General features: G+C 36.4%; 1 protein-coding gene across 1 annotated transcript; it reads left to right on the top strand.

The window, feature by feature from the left end:
• Positions 1–342: 342 nt before the first annotated feature.
• Positions 343–21,180, top strand: LOC107786250 (protein VASCULAR ASSOCIATED DEATH 1, chloroplastic-like). Its single transcript, XM_075238801.1, has 18 exons — positions 343–777; positions 1,074–1,133; positions 2,806–2,856; positions 3,036–3,101; positions 4,960–5,055; positions 5,215–5,313; positions 6,418–6,512; positions 6,586–6,770; positions 7,609–7,649; positions 7,767–7,854; positions 7,999–8,085; positions 8,190–8,244; positions 11,475–11,541; positions 16,607–16,706; positions 19,001–19,062; positions 19,153–19,195; positions 19,326–19,603; positions 20,748–21,180. The coding sequence occupies exons 1-18, from the start codon at positions 589–591 to the stop codon at positions 20,997–20,999; spliced, it is 1,914 nt and encodes a 637-aa protein (XP_075094902.1). The 5' UTR covers positions 343–588; the 3' UTR covers positions 21,000–21,180.
• Positions 21,181–22,728: the final 1,548 nt, after the last annotated feature.

Below are 22,728 nucleotides of genomic sequence, written 5' to 3'. Positions count from 1 at the left end.
TCTGTTTGAGTAAACGAGCTATTTCGAGACAACTCATACGAAGATGTAAATATCACATTTGAATATACGCACAATTTAAATTATTATAGACAGTAAAAGTCAAGTAAGAAGATACTATTTTATCCTATATTACTACTGGATGGAATTAGATCGTGCTCGAAAATATGAGCTTTCTAATATTAGATTATTTCCTTACCCTTCTAACTTCAGCAACGAGAGTTTAAAATAGGAATACTCCTCTTTACTTGATTCCGACCATCCTTAGTGCATACATTACTAATTGGGTTTATCAAAATACTAATCATCTACTTAAAATTATTTGCCGATATCACACACCAATTCTAATATACTGTTGACCGTTAGTTAGTCTAGTAGCGAGGAAAAAGGTCGAGAAAAAAAGTCAAAAATGGGCACATCAAACTTAAAAACTGAAAACAGGTCCACGTCTCCTTCGGTAGAGTTACGTCCCAACAACACCACGACGCGCTCCAACCTTTGATGTAACCGACACGTCATTCTCCGTGCTAAAATAGCCGTTTACACTTCCTTTGTACTCGTCGTTATTAATTTCACAACAACCAACCAACCATGGCTGCCGCCGTGACTGAGAAAATTATGTCGCCGTCGCCTCCGCCGTCGCAGCACATGCATCTCTCGCCTTCCACTTCCCGGCGTGGCCTCGACGCCGCCTTCGATACTGATGCTCTCGATCGCCGCCCTTCCCTTGATCTTTCCTCTTCTTCTTCCCCTAGCCCTTCACGATTATCTGATGCTCAGGTTACCTTCTTTTTAATTAATTTGTTCAATTAATTTCTACTCGATATTGCATTAGGAGTCCGAATTATGAATTAAATTCCGCAATTTTAGTGTATACTATATGAATTTTTTGGGTGATCATAGCTTCAAAGAAAGTTTCTATTCTGGTTTATTGTTGCATGCAAATGAAGAACACTTTTTTGCTTTTCAAGAGTTTGTCAAAATGAACTAACTAAATTTAAACAATTTCGGTGTTGTGGTTGGCGAATGATTTGACTGTGTGTGGCTGATTGCAACAATTATCAATTTTGTGACAGAATCAGCTGTTTGTGAGGAGTGAAGAGTATCGACAACTGTTCCGTTTACCACCCGATGAAGTGAGTCTATTCTCTTATTTGTTAATTTCTCTATTAATTTGTTTGCATTGAATTGTGGTAGTTTACTTGTGATTCACCAGGGGCGGATGTAGTGAAGAAGCTACGGTTCATCCAACCTTAGTAGCTTTGGCTTAAACCCTGTATATGTGTTTGAAAAAACCCACTAAATAAGTTCAAATAATAGATTTCGAACCCATTAATTGGACTTGATGTAGTAGAATTTTGAATCCGAACTCATAAAGTTCAAATTCTGTATTCACCAGGAGAAACTATGTCCGTTTTCCCTTGGTATTTTAATGTCTTTAGAAGTGTCAGTATTTCTAATTATCAATTCTTGTTTGAAGCTTAATCTTGTAAGACAACAAACAAATTGCGAAACTAGAACTATCAAAATTCCTTTTGGCGTGGTTATAGAATATAACTTCTCCGGCTATGTGCAAACAAAAACTGGTCCCAAGTTGGAACAAAGAAAGAGCGTTGTACACAGAGAAGCTCTTTTGACTCCGGACAATCTCAGGAAGAGGGGAATGCCACTTTGTTCAAGATGCTATTTGGGTGGGCAGGATGCAAAGACAATCAATATCTATTTTCACACTGCAGGATTGCTAGTCAACTGTGGTATTTGTCCATCAATCTTAGAGGCATTAGATGGACAATGCCAGGTAGATCTTCTGATGTGTCGACAAGCTGGAACAAAGAAGGAACTTTAGCTGAAACAAAGACATATGGAAAATTGTCCCTGAAAGCATCTGGTGGGCAGTATGGAAAGAGAGGAGTTCAAGTTGTTTTGAAGATAGGCGCAGTTTCTTACAGCAGATTAAGATTGATTATGTTCTTCTTTTTAGTTTATGGGTAAATCTGAATATATAGATGATGCTGAGGCTATCCTATATGTGCTAGATTCCTTGTAATAAGATCAAGGTTTTATTTTGGTTTTTAATTTTGGTGCCATGATGTAACAATTTCTCTCTCTCTCTCTCTCTCTCTCTCTCTCTCTCTCTCTCTCTCTCTATATATATATATATATATATATATATATATATATATATATATATATATATATATATATATAGAGTTTGTTCTCAAAAAAAAAAAAGGAGCGTTGCAGTAGGTTGACAACCAATGTAAATTAATGTAGAATTAGTCTGACTGTGATCAAACCTCTAGAGCGGAATGGATACAAAAGATTTGTATAGCCGACTCCAACTTATTTGGGGTCGAGACGTAAATGGGATATGTTCCTGTTTGAGATGTTCTACATGCTTAAGAAATGCTTAAGAAAACATTAGGTTGTTCACTTAAGCAGATGTGTCCTAGTGCTTATTGGGAAAGAAATTATCTAGAACTGTTTACTCAAAGAAGTACTTAGCCTTCTTGTGTCCAAGTCATACTTTGATTTGCACCCCATAATGTGTCGTTCACCAATTTCAATTTTTGTACATCTTATCTTCATGTCCATGTTTCGGAACAGGAATAGAAAATGCGACTTTTAGATCCTTTTCTGGAGTATGTCTCTTCACTTAAGTTTTTGATTGAGCATGTCTTGTGTAATCTTTATCTCATCCGTATGACGAATATAGGTCTACCTCTTCTTCCGTGACCGAATGCAACTTTCGAATCTGCATGCTGACAGATATTTTATGTTCTGCTGTCCTGTATAAATTCGTTACAGGTCCTGGTTCAAGATTTTAACTGTGCGCTGCAAGAGAGTTTTCTACTTCAGGTAAATTTGAACTGGATGATGTTTCACATTTATACACATTAAAAAGATGATATTATACATGTATAGTTGAGCTTGTGGCTTCTTGAACCACCCTCCTTTCTAATCTGTAACATTTTTCCTTTCTTTCTAATTTGTTTACATGCTTTTATGCGTTGGTTAAGGTTTTACTGTTGTTACAGGGTCATATGTACCTCTTTGGCCATTATATTTGCTTCTATTCCAACCTCTTCGGCTTTGAGACAAAGGTTTGGTGCTCTGTTTTTTTCACTTTAATAATTTCACCTTTTATAAAGCCTATAGTTGATTGAGGTAGGGTTTCACTACTGATAAGGTGTTCTTCTCTGTACACGAAAATAGCTGAGATTTTGTCTGTTTCGCTTATGCAATTAGTTCGGAATCACGGGGTCAGGAAAGAGGTTGTGTGCCTGCGTGAGAAGGAAAATGCATATTTTGTTTTGTTTGGATTTGCTTTTATAACCTTGCTTAATTGAATTTCAAATGAAAGGCTTCATGTGATTCAAGGTAGAAAGAACAGGAAGGGAAGGTTCTATTTACTTAGAGCTAGATATGATTGGTCTGTATGAGGTACTTACGTGCTACCCACCTGAAATGGGTGCATTAGAGAGAGTAAAGATTCCACGTAACACTAGGAAGGGTTTGGTTCACACGTTTGATGTTTGGACTGATGTTGTACGGGGCAAAATGCGGGCCGGTCATGAACTCCTATATCCAGAAGATGAAAGTAGGATGTTGAGATGGATGTATGGGCATACCAGGTTGGATAAGATTAGGAATGAAGATATATGACTAAAGCACCCGTGAAGGACAAAATGAGGGAAGTGAGTCTGAGATGGTTCGAGCATGTGTAGAGGAAGGAGGGGCTAGCGGTTAGCTTTGGTGGGTATGAGAAGAGGTTGAGGGAGACGTAAGAAGTATTGGGGAGAGGTTGTCAGGGAGGACATGGCGCGGCTGCAACTTAACGAGTATGCCCTTGATAGGAGGGTGTGGAGGTCAAGAATTAGGGTAGAAAGTTAGTAGGTAGTCGAGCGTATTTCTGTTACGGACTGAGAGTATTAGGGTTAAATACAGTAGTTTTCTGCCTTAGGTTGCTGTATTTCATGATGTTTTCCTATTTTCTTCCGCTTCGGTCTCCTAGTACCCTGTTGTTGTTACTGCTTTTTGTTGCTACCGCTTCTTTTCATCTACTTCTGACTTTGTGATTGTTGTTACTATCTTTCTGACTTATTTGTTGATATTACTTGTTTTCACTGTTTCTTTTCTCTTTCTTGAGCTGAGGATCTATCGGAAACAACCTCTCTACCTTTTCAGGGTAGGCATAAGGTCTACGTACACAATACCCTCCCCAGACCTCACCTGTGGGATTCAATTGGGTTGTTGTTGTTGTTTGATGTTTGGACTGATATAACAGGATATAGGTTTTAGAAGGGATGTAGGCAAGGACGGTGATGGTATGACCTCTCATGTGTGGTGGGATGTCATATGGAAGAGAGAGATTCAAAAAGCTTATAGTGGAATGCTCTATTATCAGTCCATCTTAAGTAGTTTGATTTATATGAGAGTTTTGTGAATTGAAGGTGATGGATATTTGAACAACACAGGACCCTCTGTTTCCTATGTTTTCCTTTTTATCCCCCCTCCCCCTTAAAAAAAATTCTTTGTTCCGGTGCCATATACATTATTATTATTATTATTGTTTTGTGTTGCTTTCCTGCTTAGCCACTGTTGACATATTTTAGTCTCAATGCATAAAATTCTTGCTGCTATTGTTTGCAATAGGATGGTACACCATCATGAAGTCCTAAGAATGTGTTTAAAGGATTGCTTTGCCTGTATTTAATTGTTTAGCCTTGTTATTTAAGCTTTAAGACTGACTAATAAGCTTCATTCAATATTTACCAAGAATTATACTGCATGACCTGTGATGATAGCTTGTTTCCTATTGTTTCTCCTTTTTCTTTTGGACAAGTAAAAAGGGAATCAAGGAAAATATAGTAAGACAAATAAGAAAGTTCGTTTTTCTCATCTATTTTGCTATGCATTTTTACATTGATCCAAATTAAGTTATCAATGTCCATCTTCCAGAAAATAATACATTTTCATGAGATCACGTTAGTACGAAGAGCTAAAGCTGCGGCCATATTCCCAACGGCAATAGAAATAGTAGCCGGAGAAAAGAAGGTAATGTCCTGGATCTGTGATGCCATTTTACAATGCCATATGATCTTTTTTTTTTAAAAAAAAACATGCTGTATGCCATGTTAATGCTATATGCATGTTCTCCTTCTTTCAGATTAATACTTCCTCTGCAAAGTCTTGACTTGCCTTCTGTTAGTGCAGTACTTTTTTACATCTTTCCTGTCCCGAGATGAAGCTTTTAAGCTTATCAATGATGGTTGGCTACAACACAATGGTGCAGCGAAAGAGTCTACAGATCTGGTGTGTCGTCACTTACATAGCTTGGGAATTTATAAAATGTGTTTAGTCATGTTACAATATCGACACCCCCCCCCCCAAACCCACAATCCCCAACTCTATTTATGAATACTCCATTCGCACTATTTTGGTTAGTCAGTAATCATCATGTTAGCCACTCTCCGTGTAACCTAACATTGATGCATTCCCCAGCTCCTTGAAACCTTATTATGGTACTTGTTACTTTCATCTCTAAAGACACGTGTGAAAAAACATAACTTTTTTCAGCATAACTATGCAAAGAAAGATGCTGCAACGGTGTTAGGGTATTAGTATTGAATGTTCCAAGTAGAATCTTTATTACAGTTTTCACATTGCTTTTTGGATTTATTTCCTTCATTTCCCCTTTAGTCGTCATCTGTGCGGAATCTTGGTATTAGTGGTACCTCAGCTACCTAAATAAAGGGAAGGATTTGGTCATTTAGCTACCTAAGTAAGTGGAAGATTTAGACCTTTAAAGATATTCTTATTTTGTGGAAATGGAACATGGTATGCAATCAAACGTCAAGCAATGCCAAGAAGGCGGCGCTTTTTACTTGAAAATTTGGTATGACTTCCATTCTTTAAATGAAAACACCTGATAGTAAAATGGATGGAATATACCCTTCATTTCCAAAGTCGTTATTTTGGTATTACGAATAGTTGTTCCCTTAATCCCCAACCAAACACATATAATTTGGAGGCTTCTGTGCCTCACTTCATTGCGATGGGCTGACCCCTGGATAAGTTGTGTGGGCAAAGTCTCAGACATGTGCAATGTGCTACTTCACTGACATCTTAAATTTTGGTTGTGAAAGCATTGCTGACCGTGTCCTTTCATCTCCCTTAGCATTGTTTTCTCACCATAATGACTCAGCATAAGTTACGTGAAAATTTGGACATTCTGCCTCTTGCTTTTCTTCTATTCATTGTTCTGTTATTTTGCAAAGAAAAGTTTGAGAATTCTCTTTATATTCATCTTCCAAGAAATATCTGTTTCAATCCTGAAAATATTTCTTGCTGATGCTGTTATTTTTTTGGGCCTTCTCTTTGCAGTTCTGACTGCATTTAACTTTGCTTTGATGTCAGGAGCCAAAATCTGATCTGAACAGTCAAGATAGTGGAATACCAGAAGGAACAGATAGTTTCAGGCAGGCTACAGAAGGGGTAGAATCCATCGAAAGGTATCTAGAGTCAAGTTAGGAATTATCTGCCCTTGCACTGGGGTTGTTTCAGTCTGTTAATTCATTTGACCAGGAATAAGGATGATACGGTACAGGAAGACTCAAAGCCCTCAGCCAATGGTGAATTTGAAATTGTATCAAAGCCTTTAGGATTGCAGGGCAATGTGGAAGAAGAAGCAGTTATTGCTCAAAGTACTGATTGTTCCTCTTCTGGGAGGTCCTCAGCTTTGAAGCAGGAGGATTCAGATGCACCTAGGGGTCAGTCAAATGCCCCTTTGGGCTTTTTGTTATGTGCTTCTTCATTCTTCAAGCGTGTTCAATGATTTTTTCCATTCAATTAATTAACAGTCTCTGGTTTCTAGTATTTAAAGAAAAAATACTTATTCATAGGCTGATATGTTGAAGTCATCTGCATTTTTGTTACAAGTATGTGCTCATGTTGCGTTGCCTGTATGTGTTTACTTCTTCATAATACTGAGAAGTCAGTGTCACTAGTCTAAAACAACGGAATTAGAGCTAAATGTAATGCACAAAGCTAAATCTCATGTAACTCTCCCAAATGTGCTAACAAGTAACAAGGAAAAAGGAAGGAAGAATGAATTAAACTACCCGTGCATTTAGGACCTTCAAGTTGGAAAGTGCTGTCATTTTTATCTTCCACACCTTCCCAGATAGCATATAGCACCCTCATCTTGGTCTGGTTTTCTAATCCTATTTCTGTGCCTCTGTCTGCTATTATGGTATCAGACGTGCACATCATGGAGTGAGAGAGACAGTTACTAGTACTTATGAGCAGGTTTACTTTCCTCGTACTAGAGTCTAGACAGATGTTATCTGGTATTCTCCTATGGGGTGGGTGTCTATTCTCAGAGTTCTGACCGCACGTTAATGCTCAAGATCTGTTTGATAGATGAGTACTTTCAACTACAAACAAGATTCTCTTTGGTACTTGTACCCATTGGGTGCTAAAGCTATTAATGCAACTGTTTCTTGGATTCCACCAGCAAAATTTTCCTTTTCTTTTTTCATCTTATTCTGTGTTTTAAACTCTATTCAATTACTGATTTACCTAAACTCTGCGTTATTTGACATGCAGTCCCTGAATGCTTTACACTTGTTGCAGAGGCCAAGTTTCTGGTGATATAACGTTATCTTTTTCCCTAGTTCTTTCATTTGTTCGAATCTCTAGTTTTCTTTGTGATAGATGTGTAATTAATCATAGACTGTTATTTGAACTTTATATTTGAGGTGCAGGTTACGGTTGAGAAGTTCTTTGAACTCTTCATTTCAGATGACGGTGTTGCTTTTCAGGAGTCATTCCGTAGAAAATGTGGTGATAAAGGTGACAGCATTCATGGATTTTGCTGATGTGGATATATTTCAACACATTCTGTCATTTAGATTTAGAAGCAATGGATCACAATGAACTGATAAGTAATTATGTGGTTAACCAAAACTTTGCCGTCCTTTTTTTTTTTTCTTCCAGATTTTAAGTGCACACAGTGGCGTCCTCATGAAGAACTTGGGCACTCTCGTAATTGGTCATTTCAGCATCCTATTAAATTCTATTTAGGTATGACTACACCCCTATATCAACAATTTAATTTCAAATATGATGTGAACGCTCTCAAGTGAATCAAGATTTATTTATTTTTGACTAATTTGCGGTTTGATTAGGTGCAAAATTTGGTGGCTGCCATGAGGTGCAGAACTATCGTTTTTACAGAAACAGGTAATAACTTCTACTATGGTGCTACTATAATTCACTGATTTTGCTTTTTTCTGATACTGGCACTTTAAGCTCTCTTTGATGCTGTAATTCTCTCTGCTGCACCATGCGTTAGCGCATCTGTTTCATGATAAAGTTCTTTGCATAACATCATTTTTTGGTTACATTTGAGTTTCTCCGAAAGCGAAAGCTTTTTGAGTCAATGTATTTTAGTGACTGGACAGCTTAGATTTGTGCAAAGTTGTCTAGCTTACATTCAGTGTGCTACATTCAGTGGAGCTGGAGTGACTGAATCTCCAAAAGATGAAACTGGTAGTACCTCAGAAATATCTAAGTGATGACCTGAACCTGTGAAGTATGATTGGGTTTCAAAGAAGGTAACATCAGCGGACATAAGGTACCGTTGGAGGTCAGGAGAGTAGCACCGATACCCCTTTTGTGTTCTCGAGAAACCCAGATATACGAACTTAAGAGCACGAGGAGCTAACTTAACTGTTCCTGGAGTAAGGTTATGGACAAAACAAGTGCTTCCAAAAATACGCGGTGGAAGAGAGAACAAAGGTAAGTGGGGAAACATGACAGAGAATGGAACTTGGTTCTGGATAGCTGAAGATGGCATACGATTAATAAGATAGCAAGATGTAAGAACTACATCCCCAAAAACGCAACGGAGCATGAGATTGTATGAGTAGGGTACGAGCAGTTTCAATAAGATGTCTATTCTTTCTTTCTGCTACCCCATTTTGTTGAGATGTGTACAGACAAGATGTTTGATGAATAATCCCATGAGATTTCATAAACTGCTGAAATAGGGAAGACAAATACTCTCGGGCATTATCACTACGAAATGTGCGAATAGAAACCCCAAATTGATTTTGAATTTCAGCGTGGAAGGTCTGGAAAATAGAAAACAGCTCAGATCGATTTTTTATCAAAAATATCCAAGTGTACCTGCAATAATCATCAATGAAACTGACAAAGTAGCGGAATCCCAAGGTGGAACTGACCCGACTAGGACCCCAAACATCTGAATGGACTAATGTAAAAGGTGACTCTGCTCGATTATCGAGACACCGAGGGAAATAGGAGCGGGTATGCTTACCGAGCTGACATGACTCACACTCTAGAGCTGACAAGTGAGATAAACCAGATATCATTTTTTGAAGTTTTGACAAACTGGGATGTCCCAACCGTTTATGTAATAAATCTGGTGAATCAGTAACAGGACAAGTTGTAGAAGGAAGACAAGATGTGAGTCCATGTGATTTAGCAAGGATAAGGTAATAAAGTCTGTTTGATTCACGCCTGGTACCAATGATCCGCCCTGTACTGCATTCCTGTATAAAAACATGGTCATCAAGAAATAAAACAACGCATTTAAGTGATTTGGCTAAGCGACTAACAGTTATGAGATTAAAAGGACTATTGGGAACATAAAGGACTGAATCTAAAGGTAAGGAAGGAAGTGTGCTTGCTTGACCTATTGCAGTTGCCATGGTTTGAGACCCATTGGCCATTGTGACTTTTAGAAAAGATTGAGAATACGAAATAGTAGTGAAAAGAGATTTGTGACCAGAAATATGATCTGATGCACCTGAATCAATGACCCAAGACTCAGAGGATGAAGATTGGGAGAAACAAGTCACGCTATTATCTGTTTGAACAACATAAGCTATCTCAGAAGATGTCTGTTTACATATTTTATACTGAAGGAACTCAATATACTCTGCTAAAGAAACCATCCGACTATTCAAAGTATCGGTTTTCATGTCGCTACAATTTGTAGTAGTAGGGTTAACTTGAAATAGTGGAAATAAGTAACTCTTGCGGGAAAACTGAAGAAATAGCTGGGAAAACACTGTTTACAGCAGGAAAACATAACACTGTTCACGCTGGAAACACTGTAGCTCTCCGGAAAATTCCAAAGTTGTCGGAATTTGTCGTAACCAGGATGGATAGACTCGTAATTCCTTTGCGAGCAAGCTGTCCTGAAGAAATGTTTTCAAAAAATGGCCAAAAAGGTGGCCGGAACCCTTGCCGGAAAAGTTGTTGCCGGCGCGTGGAGGAGCGTGGCGGCTTTTCTGCCGGATAAAATTTCAGGGGTTGCTAGTCGGAGGGTGATCTACCTCGTGGTGGTGTTGGTTTTAGCACAACACCGACAAAAAGTGGCTTTCACTTAGACAAGCCTTAGGTCATCGGAAAAATTGCACGATGACTAAGTTCTTTCTTCCCGGTTAACGCTGGAATGACGCACAACGATCTTTTCTCACTAATGCTCTGATACCATGTGAGAAAGCACGAGAGAAAATATATTATTGATATTGGATGATAAATACAATACAAGAGGTCCCTATTTATAGCTATACACTACAAAGAGATATTACTCCTCTTCCAATGTGGGACAAGACTACACTATACATATCTGTAAACTAACAAAGGCCAATGGCATGTTTCCAAAATCCAAACCTCCATCCTCCCGCAAATGCTCCCCTGCACGGCTGCAACTTCAGTCACTGGTATAAGCACTTGTTTTTGAAGCTTAATTGATCTATATACTTCCTGGAGAGATGTCCCAGGCCTGCTTATTTGTAGAAATTTTGATTTTAGGCTTTCTTCGGTTTTTCGCTTTCATTTAGAACTGCACATGTTTTAGTCTGTTGATTTGCTATTTTTTGTTTTGAGATGATAACAGTTTTATATATTCAAAAGGCACAAAGGTTGTGCTGGCCATAATTACAGGAGGTTGTACCAAAATATACATCTAAAATTTCTATCCTAGAACATCTATTATAGCTTCTGGATCCTCTGTATAATCCTGCTTACACCAAAATAAAACAACAAAAAAGAGTCCATTTTTATCGTCTGAATTGAGCTGCCCTTGTCTTCAAAACACCTTGAGTTCCTTTCTTTCCAAATAGACCACCATATGAAATCCCATCTATTCTTCTGAGCTAAGGGACTACTCCCTTTATTCCAGCATGACAACATTTCCTTTGTGTTGTTTGGCATGACCCAGTGTACCCCTGCTAGTGCTAGAAATATATTTCAAACTTGTACTGTCACTGAACAATGTAAGAAAAGGTGATTAATAGTTTCTGCCTCCCTTCCACATAGATGACTTCTAGAACAGAGTAGTAGACCCCTTTTCATCAGATTATTCTCTGTTAAACAGGCCTTTCTAGCTTGATTTGCTATTGATATTTATGTTGTTATTCTAACTTCTTTGATTGCAGTCACCTGGTGATTGAGACATCACAAGAAGTTAGTGATGTTCCTTTTGCAGACTATTTTCGAGTTCAGGTATGAGCTTTAATTTTCATAAGGGTCTGATTTCTCATTAGCACTAGTACTCCTTGAGGTTATTTTGGACGGGTTCTTGATCTGTCTTGATTATAAAACTGCACTTGCATCTATCTTTTTTTTGCCTTTTCTTTTTTATAAATGAAAAACTGCACTTGCCTTCTATCATTAAGGTGGTGCACAATTCATGCGAGATAACTGATTGGCACATATAATCGTACCAAGGAAATGCCTCATAAATGGAAAATTACAAGGTAGATATTGACTCTGAAAATTAAGAAAGGACCTTAGGAAATGCTGCTGCTGTCTTTCCTTCTCACATTGCTATCATGTTTGTTAACAACTATTGCTACCCTTTTGTAATCATCAGTCACTCCGTTGCACACAAGCCAAAGGGGTCATTTGTCTGGGATATATGGGGCTAGATTTGGTGGATTAACTTTGGGAAAATGTTTGATGGTCTTAAGTGCTTACTCTATTTAAATTAATAAATAAAAATATCTTATAATTAGCTATAATAAAAAATGGAAAAAATATTACCCATTCAAATTTGGGAGTAGTTTCAAGTTGGAGTTTTACAAATATTTTAAAAAAATAAAAATAGCTATAATAAAAAAATGAAAATATATATAATAAAAAAAAGGAAAAAAACTACCCATTCAAGTTGGGGAGTAGTTTCAAGTTGGAGTTTTACAAATATTTTAATATATATATATATATATATATATATATATATATATATATATATATATATATATATATATATATATATATATATATATATATATATATATATAATTAGCTATAATATATAATAAAAATTATCCATTCAAGTTTCAAGTTTCAACTCGGAGTTTTAAAATTATTTTAAAATAAAAAAACAAAATAAAAAAATAAAGAAACTTTCAATTCAAATGAAAAATACAAAAATATAAAGATACTATTAGGATATTATACATAAGATAAGCATATTATATATATATATATATATATATATATATATATATATATATATATATATATATATATATATATAAAATTCATCTCTTTATACTTTTGATGAATTCAAAATTATAATTTAGTAAAAAAATATTACATTATTTAAATTTTTAATAAACTACAAAATTTGAAAACTAATCAAATAAGTATTATAGTAGAAAGGAATGTACGAAAAGAGGGGGATAGAGATAATTTTATGATATTTATATTTTAAATTAGTTAAAAATAAAAGATAAATAAATAACACTCAAGAAAATTATCAATAGTACTAAGTACTTGCTAATTAATATCAAAATAAAAAGGATCAAACAATTTATTTGATTATTATATGATGTGTATCCTTTAATCTTGTATAGATTGTGTTATATTTCTGCACACTATATTAAATAATAAAATATAACTAATATTTATTAAGTTAATATGATATATTAGATCATAATTTTATAAGATTAATATTCTGTCAAATTATCCGCGCATCGCGCGGGTTCTTATACTAGTGGAAAATTAAAAGGTAGATATTGACTCTGAAAATTAAGAAAGGACCTTAGGAAATGTTGTTGCTGTCTTTCCTTCTCACATTGCTATCATGTTTGTAAACAACCATTGCTACCCTTCTGTAATCATCAGTCACTCCGTTGCACACAAGCCAAAGGGGTCATTTGTCTGGGATATATGGGGCTAGATTTGGTGGATTAACTTTGGGAAAATGTTAATATATTTCTGCACACTATATTAAATAATAAAATATAACTAATATTTATTAAGTTAATATGATATATTAGATCATAATTTTATAAGATTAATATTCTGTCAAATTATCCGCGCATCGCACAGGTTCTTATACTAGTGGAAAATTAAAAGGTAGATATTGACTCTGAAAATTAAGAAAGGACCTTAGGAAATGCTGTTGTTGTCTTTCCTTCTCACATTGCTATCATGTTTGTAAACAACCATTGCTACCCTTCTGTAATCATCAGTCACTCCGTTGCACACAAGCCAAAGGGGCCATTTGTCTGGGATATATGGGGCTAGATTTGGTGGATTAACTTTGGGAAAATGTTTGATGGTCTTAAGTGCTTACTCTAATACTTTTCTTGGGCCCCGCCAGATGAGGGGATTTTTGGCATTTTCCCATTTCTCTCCCCATCTCACCTTGGCCTCTTCTTCCCTTAAGTTTGTGTTTTGTGTTGAATGTTCCTTGGATTTTTCTTTGTTTCTTTTGAACTAATTCAACCTTATTTGTATAGATTAAGGATCATATTATAGTATTGCTTTAAGGTAGGAACCAGATAATTTTATTTGCCCAGTGTTATTAGAAAATTTAATGTAAGCACTCTGAATGTTGGTAAATTTATCTTAATTGTGAGAAAGCACGGGAGAAAATATATTATTGATATTAGATACTCAATATAATACAAGAGTTCCTATTTATAGCTATAGGCTACAAAGTACATATTGCTCCTATTCCAATGTGGGACTACACATAACTAACACTCCCTCTCAAGCCGGTGCATACACATCATATGTACCGAGCTTGTTACGCATGTAACTAATATGAGAACCAGTAAGAGACTTAGTAAAAATATCTGCTAGTTGATCATTCGACTTTACAAATTTTGTAACAATATCTCCTGAAAGTATTTTTTTCTCTAACAAAGTGACAGTCGATCTCAATGTGTTTAGTCCTCTCATGGAACACCGGATTTGACGCAATATGAAGAGCAGCTTGGTTATCACACACCAGTTCCATCTTGCTGATTTCTTCGAACTTTAACTCCTTGAGCAACTGCTTGACCCAAACTAACTCACACTTTGCCATAGCCATGACCCGATATTTGGCTTCGGCGCTAGATCGAGCAACTATATTTTGTTTCTTGCTCTTCCACGAGACCAAATTACCTCCTACTAGAACACAATATCCAGAAGTAGAACGCCTATCAAATGGTGATCCTGCCCAATCAGCATCTGTGTACCCAACAATTTGCTCGTGGCCTCGATCCTCGAATAGTAATCCTTTGCCTGGAGCTGACTTTATATACCGAAGAATGCGAACAACTGCATCCCAGTGACTATCACAGGGTGAATCCATAAACTGACTTACAACACTCACCAGAAATGAAATGTCAGGTCTAGTCATTATAAGGTAATTCAATTTGCCAACCAACCTCCTATATCTCATAGGGTCTCTTAGAGGACCTCCCTGTCCAGGCAGAAACTTAGCATTCGGATCCATAAGAGAGTCAATAGGTCTGCAACCCATCATTCCAGTCTCCTCAAGAATGTCTAAGGCATACTTCCGTTGTGAAATAACAATACCTGAGCTAGACTGAGCAACCTCAATACCTAGAAAATACTTTAATCTGTCCAGATCCTTAGTCTGGAAATGCTGAAAGAGATGCTGCTTCAGATTAGTTCTTTCTTCCCGGTTAACGCTCGAATGACGCACAACGATCTTTTCTCACTAATGCTCTGATACCATGTGAGAAAACACGGGAGAAAATATATTATTGATATTAGATACTCAATATAATACAAGAGATCCTATTTATAGCTATAGTCTACAAAGTACATATTACTCCCATTCCAATGTGGGACTACACATAACTAACATAACCCATTAAATTTGAGCATTTAACAAGCTGATCTACATGCATCTGTTCTCCCCCCCCCCCCCCCCAAAACCCCAACCCCATGCCAGGTTCATCTTCACAAACATTAGAGTTCCAATCTCCTTGCAACAGCTTGCATGCTTTCCGTAGCTGCTACTAGCCTGTTAAATTTACACTGTCAATTCCTGAAAACACATTATCAAATTCATAGATTTGAAACTACTATCTGGAACTTGAAGCTTCAAAAGAGAAATGTCAATCGACCCAGTATTTCTTATGTACAATTCAAGCATGGTTGGTTTTGTCCTCCCAGCTATAGGACTCTCATACCTATGAGGGCCAAAATATGGTTTTCTTTTTTTGGCTCTTTTGGAGGCAATTTGGAGGTTAGTTTGTTGGTGAAAAAGAGAGGTTGAGCTGTTTCTCTTCTCCCACTTTTTATTTTCTTTTTCTAGGGGAGGATAGGGGATCGAATTTGGGGATGAGGAGGTGACAAGGAGTGGTGGCTGTTGTCCAAACTGTGTCTGTCTTGCTGAGACTCCAATGCAACTGTTCTTGATAAAGTAATAAAGGGATTTTCATGTGTAAGTCAGCCCACAGATAAACTGTCCCCAAAAAAGGGTTATCCACCAGAGGTAGTTTAAAATTTAAGCAGCCAAGGTAAGTATACTTTGTCAGTCATTTAATTCTAACTCATTTAATTCTAACTGAACAACCATTCCTAAAGAATTGCCAATTTTATATGATACTTGAAGATGAAAATAGAAGGAAGATACAGGGATACTGAGGAGAGAACAATTAAATTCAACTGTACTTTTTCCACGATCATTTGTTCTTGATAACGTTATTGAATCTCTATTGCTGCATAAGTGGTGTTTGTTTCACATCTGAGCCTATTCTAACTTAACGAGTGTTTCTAGTTGAATTGTAGATCATCAAACAGTGTCATCTTTTGTTTTCAGATTTTTCAATCAAAATTGGTGGCTGATAGTATATTCATGTAGTTTCTAAATTTCATATGTTTCAGGTTAGCCAATATTGGATTTGTTTGGAGGAGTGGGGGAGGGGTTATTGTTGTTGGTCATGTTGAAATCTTTTCTATTTTATCTTAGAGCCCGTTTGGACATAAGAAATTCACTTTTTTAAAATTTTCACTTTTTTTTCGAAATCAGTGTTTGGTCATTTTGGTCATAAAATTTTCAATTTTCACTTGAAGATGCATTTTGGAATTTTTTGAAAATTTGAAAAACTCCAAAAATCTGTTTTTCAAAATTTTCAGTCAGATCACTCACAAAACTTCAAAAACAACCCAAAAATCATGTCCAAACACAACTCTAATTTTCAAATACCGTTTTCACTTGAAAAAAAATTTCACTTTTTTTTTGGAATTTTACAATTCTTATATCCAAAGGCCCACTTAGTTTCTTCTCATGATATATTTCTGCCTTTCACATTAGGGTTTTTGGGATGTGGAGACGAATCGCGATGAACCAGTTGGAGGCTGCTGTTTGAAGGTGTACGTAAATGTGGCCTTTTCAAAGAAAACCATGTTTAGAGGTGCACATGCTTCTTTATTGCTCATATATACCTTCTTCAAGTTTGACTTGCTGTAATTGTCAAAAGAAACAGCAAGTGGCTTCTCTTTTCTCAAGAAGGAACTGCAAGTGTGATCCTACTGCTTTTAAGAGGCATTGAAATCTGGGCTAGAATATCATGTTTTGTTTTTCTTTCTTCTTGTATGCAGGGCTTTCCGCCAACTCGTCAATAATTTATTACTAACATAAAGTAATTTACCTTCTCATTATTGAAAGAGTTACGCTTTTGGTGATAGATTAATCAAATGCTTCTATGTGCTATTATCCTCCTTTATTCAAAGGGCTTCTTATTTATAACTCTTATTTGGCTTGTAAGTAAACGTCGATGGGAGCACGGCTCCCACGGGATGATGATGAGAATATAAATCAATTAAGAGACCGAAAAATGCAAAAAACAGCTACTGCTATCATTACAATATTAAAGTAAAAGTAACTAAACTCAACGGACACCTATCTAGCAATTGCACAGAACATGGTCAATTGTGGCACAATTACTTCAATTATTTTAGACCATTCGATCCAAAAAGTTGCTGTTGCTGCTTTTGCCATATCGTGGGGCTCTCCAGCTCTAGGAAGTTTGTGTCTAGGATCTGGTAATTTGCGATTACTTCTTTTGAACCTGTGCTTTAGAGGGAATATCACTTTAGTATCAGGATCTGGTTCTTTGTTTTCTAGAAGGAAAAAATGGGTTCCTTTCACTTCGGGTTCTTTTGTTGTAATCAACTATGATAGAGCTGGATAAACAAGATAAGGATTGCCTGCTCCTCAATGCTTGATAGGTTAATCAAATGCTTCGATGTGCTTAGTACACTTTTGATGATTGATTAATCAAAATGTTTCACCACTGATGCTACATGGGGCTTATCCACTCATATTCGATTTCTTTGCTTGTCCTGATTAGGGTTGTCAAATAGGATGGATTGGGCTACATTTGGACAGGTCAAAATGGGTTGAATCAAATAAACGGGCTGGGCTATAACTTGCTCAATGTTTGTTTGGGTTGAAAGGGGCGAGTCAATTTGGGCTAAGCAGTGGGTTATTGACCCAACCAGCCCAACTCAAAAACTTTTTCCATCTGTTTGTTTGTTCTTTTATAATCAGTTTAATAATCATATCAAAATAATAAAATATTTTTCTTTGTTTATTATGACTATTTTAAACAAACTGAACTCAAAAAAAATATCTTTTTGTGTTTTGATAAGTTTTCTTATAGATCAATTTGGGCTGCATTATGCTGCCCAAGCTTTTAGATGGACTAACTTGGGTGTGCCAAAATGACCTGCCAATAAATATATGCCAAGCCCAACCCGCCCATTCAACACCCCAGTTCTGATGTTGACTGTGAAATATTGAGCAAATCTACATGCCATTTTTTTGAGAATTAATATGCATAACCATTTGCTAGTGCTCTTCCTTCAACTGAGCCTCAGTTATGTTTGATCAATCATTTTTTAGCTAGTAATTTCCTGGAGTTTATCTTTTAAGTTGCTGGTGATTATCCATTGGCAGTCATTATGAGCATCTATGTTCTTTGTTTTTCGCACAACCAGGGGTTTGACAGTTGTTTTATGTTAAGATGAAACCTTCGATAGATGAAGCATGAAACTTAAGATTTCGGAAAATTCCTTTATATATTCTGATATTGACTGTAAGACTGTGAAGCCACGGCACAGCTATTTGCTGGTGCTCTTCCTTCCACCCAGCCTTAGTTGTGTTCCATCAAATCATGTCCTATCTACTATTACCAGCTGCATATCCTTTAAGTTGTTAGCAATGATCCATTGGCAAGGTATTATGAGGATCAGAGCTATATTTTTTGTTGCCCAAGTTGGAGTTTAAAGAGAGTTTATATAAATAATCCTCACATATATGTAGAGATATTGAAGAGTTTTGGTTTGGTAGGGTCTTTGAAGTGTGTTTCCATGTCTTCAAAGTTGACATGATTGAAAATAGAGAGAATTTTTCACCACATCCACATGGCATGACCTGACATGTTAGTAAATACAGAAAGAAGTTTTTCACCAAAGGCATGATATGTGCAGCACTTTTTGTGCATGTGTCTTGATATAACAAATTTTGAGCAAGATGACAACAACAGAAAAAAGTGGTCCTACTTAGGATTTGATGTGCACTTTAGTGTCTCCTTTTTAGTTTCAATGCTTAAGCTGTTATGGGAAAAAGGTGGAAAAGGTAACTTATGATGCTCACCTTACAAAAATATCTGTTTGGCTGCTAAATGCTTGGAGGTCTCTGCAGGGAAGATAGTGCAGTCTACTGTTGATGAATGTCGAGACGTGTATGCCATATGGATTGCCCTTGTATTTTCCTCATCCTTTCCGGTTTCTTCTATTTTCAGTTTGCAGGTATTTCAAGGCTGTTTAAGAGATTGATGTGGGTTTTTATTTCAGGCACATGAACTGTTGAAGCAAAAGAAGTTAGAGAAGGAAGAAGGTAGTGCTTCTGGGAACCTCTTGTATCATACCTTTGTCTGTAACAACTGGCATCTGCTGTTTTATCTGTTGTAGTATATGTTCTTTGATTCCAGGCTCACATTATCTGATTAAATTATTTTTTATATCAGCTGGTGGTTATGCTGCTAATGTGGTAACAAGTGCTCAGCAGAAAGAAAGTTCTGAACATGTGGAAATATTAGATGGGGCAAGTGATGAAGTTAGATCACAAACACTGCCACTCAACCTGCAAGCTGCTGATTCCCTGCGGGGTAGTTGTAGCAGTACCGTGTCTGTTACTTCCTTGTGTAGAAATCTCATGCTTAAGTGTTCATCATCTTTCAAATCTCAAAGCCAGTTTTCCATTCTTATAGTGATCACCATTGCTGTGATCCTGCTTTTAATGCAGGTATGTTTCTCAATTTGCGCCTTCCATCTGAGATTACATTTAACTAATTTGCTACCACAAATTGTTCATCGTATTATGTTGTGAGCAAGGAAGGTAAACTGCTTTGGCCGTGTGATCATGCAGTTGCTGATTTTCATGCATTTTTCTGTTAATTGTTAGTGTCAAAAAGTAGATACTGGAGAATTTGTCAACTGCAGGTTGTAAGCTTATTTTTGGTCCGACTCTATTTCCCTGATTTTGGGGTTAGTGTTGTGATATTCTCTGTAAACTATTCTTGGTACAGTGGAATTCACCTTTCGATGTCCAAGATAGCAATGCAAACACTCCCTCCTACCATTATAATTGACTTGGGTTGACCTAAGGTTTGAATGGCTTCTTGTATTGGTTTATTTGAGGAGATCAAAATAATAATTTGAAGTGTGAGGAAGTGTACAAATTTGTTGGAAAGAGCCAAATCAATTTTGAAGTAATAACAAGTAGCGTACATTCATATTTGTTTGAATAGAAGGGGGAAAAGTTAGAACAAAGTAAGATTGACATCATAGTATTGGCGAATTAAGGTAGAAACTGGGTTAGTAAATTGTGACAAGAGAGGGAATGTAATTAGCTGCATGTTACAAGAGTTGGCTGACTTTCGGTGGTAGAAATAGGTTAGGGCTACATTTTGAAGGTAATGATATGCTGATATTCTAGTATGTTTGCTTTTTCCATCTTGTTTAAATGTAGGAAAATGCTGTCCTTGTCCACTTTGTTTTGATGCATGTGGAACATGCTTTGTATTTATCTGTCTCTCCTATGAGATGTACATCATCTGATCCTGGCACTACTTCTCTTTTTCATTATATGCCTTGTGGAAAACAAGTCAACATTACACCCTCACCTGCAACTAATTTGCGAGTTTCAGCCCAGTCTGGCTTTTGTTTGACTCTGTCAATTTTGTTCTCTGCTCTAATTTGTTTGTTGCTTTGTATATGTGATGCATTAATATTCTACTGTGTATGACATTATGACTTAATTTGTTTTCACATATGGTGGTCCACAACAGATCGACCAGTGAATATTGCTGTCAGAACTTTCTTGCAAACTGAGGTGAAAGATAAATTTTGCTGTCTAATCTTTTTGTGTTATCAAACTTCATTTGCAGATGAGCATACTCGTGTTATTAGGTAGACCTCAGCACGTCCACGTGATACCTCAAGGGGACTGCACAGGTAGCATGTATCGACTGGGAGATAGGGGTATAGACACATTAGCTTTTCTGGATAAACAGATTAGTCATCTCAAAGAGGAGATGGTTATGGTCGAAACACTGCTCGGCAAAATGCAGCAGGAGCATACACTTCTAAAGACGAAATTAAAAGAGTTTGAGCATCTACGGATGCACCAAAAAGGATAAACGAGCTGTGTACATAGATGCTGCTGCTTCTTTTCTTCCCTTCCTAATTATCTTCTTTTGGGTGAAAGGCTTGTATGTTGGTACATTTTTCTGATTTTTTGACATTCATGTACATTTTGAATTACATGGTTGCACTATCTACATGAAAGAGTAAAACAAAGTTACTGGACTGTTTATATAATATACGAGCGCCCCAAGAGCTTTTATATATACACACACATAATGATTAGAATAATTATGGAAATAGAATATACTTGTGTATAATATGTGATGCAAAATATATATGCTCAATACTCTTCCAACTAGAGCTGTCAATATGGCCAGCAATTGACAGGTTACCTTTTTGGTGGGCCTTATAATGGTCAGTCCACCCCAGTCCTATGTGGGATGTGGGCCCCCACGGATCGGCCCATTCATTTTTAAATATATGATTTTATATATTTTTTTTTTAAGTGCTAACCTAAAAAAAGATAAATACTTAAAGTTAAAACATATCTTATTGGAAAAATTTCACAAAACTTAATAACTTTTTATACTGTTTCAATATATCAAAATAAATACTAAAAGTAAAAGACAAGACTATATTTCATTCACTAAAAGTCAAAACTCAAAACAAACTATTCAAGAGAACGTCCATGATGCTTATGGGATATCCAACACATCATCTTCATCAAACACATTTGAATCCGTTTGTGACAAAGTTGTCTTAACATCTTCACTTTCATCTACATCTATAATTCATATGCAATACTAATTAGTTAAATATTAAGAGTAATCAAATTTTAAAAACTAAAAATATTTACATTCACATAAAAAAATATTACCAGTTTGAGAAAAATCGTGCAGCCAATTTTAAGTAGTAACAAGTGTTTGGACATTTTCATGATGGATGCAACTTCTACTTGGTAAGAACACGCCCACCAATGCTAAATGTTGATTCTGATGCTACAGTGTCATATATTTTATATATTTAAATAAATATTTTTATTAGGCCCACGGGCCGGACCAACCCAGCATCAGTCAAGCCTCACAGGCCACGGACCTACTCGGGTCGGGCTTAAAAGACTCGTTTTTAAATGGGTTCCAAAAATTCTAGCCCAACCCTACTAAATCACGGGATGGGATGGGCTAGCCCAACAGACCAAGCCCATATTGACAGCTCTACCTCCAACATCTAGCTAGTATTTAGGCATCTAAATTACACAAACTCGGTTTGGAAGATATCAAGCACAACTTCGTTACAGATATATAATATGCAAATTGAGAGTATGAAAGCATTAAAATATTTAAAAGGGATCTTTACACAAATCACATATTGTAGGGGGGAATCAATTCTGCACATTACTTATTATAGGCATGAATAGTGTATATCGATGAGTATTGGAGTAGTGTATATTAAAAGCTCTCAGGGTATATTACTGAAGTAATTGTCTTTTACTATGACCCCTAGAGCCTAAACTTAGCTTAGATTAACTTTGTCCTGTTTTTTTTATCATTATAAGCATTAGAGTTATGCAACCATATATGTCGCAAGCTGTGCCTTCTTCCTTTCCCATTTTCGTGCATGCTTTATACGCAGGTGACTACATTAATTTGTAGCATTGATAATAAGGGAAGTCCCGAAACTTAGTTATCATAGCAATTATGATATGATAACATGAAAATAGAGTAAATACCTGAAATATAAAATGTAAGAACATAGAGTAGTTTACAAGAGGTATTAATATAG

The sequence above is a fragment of the Nicotiana tabacum genome, chromosome 19 (assembly GCF_000715075.1).
Source record: "Nicotiana tabacum cultivar K326 chromosome 19, ASM71507v2, whole genome shotgun sequence".
Lineage (NCBI taxonomy): Eukaryota > Viridiplantae > Streptophyta > Magnoliopsida > Solanales > Solanaceae > Nicotiana > Nicotiana tabacum.
The sequence above is the reverse complement of the archived record's forward strand: the minus strand, read 5'-3'. Positions and strand labels throughout refer to the sequence as shown.

Coding starts and splice junctions, on each gene's coding strand:
- LOC107786250 (XM_075238801.1), top strand. CDS start 589: ATGGCTGCCGCCGTGACTGAGAAAATTATGTCGCCGTCGCCTCCGCCG. Junction 8,245..11,474: donor TATCGTTTTTACAGAAACAG/GTAATAACTTCT, acceptor CTTTGATTGCAG/TCACCTGGTGATTGAGACAT. Junction 19,604..20,747: donor TGATCCTGCTTTTAATGCAG/GTATGTTTCTCA, acceptor CTTCATTTGCAG/ATGAGCATACTCGTGTTATT.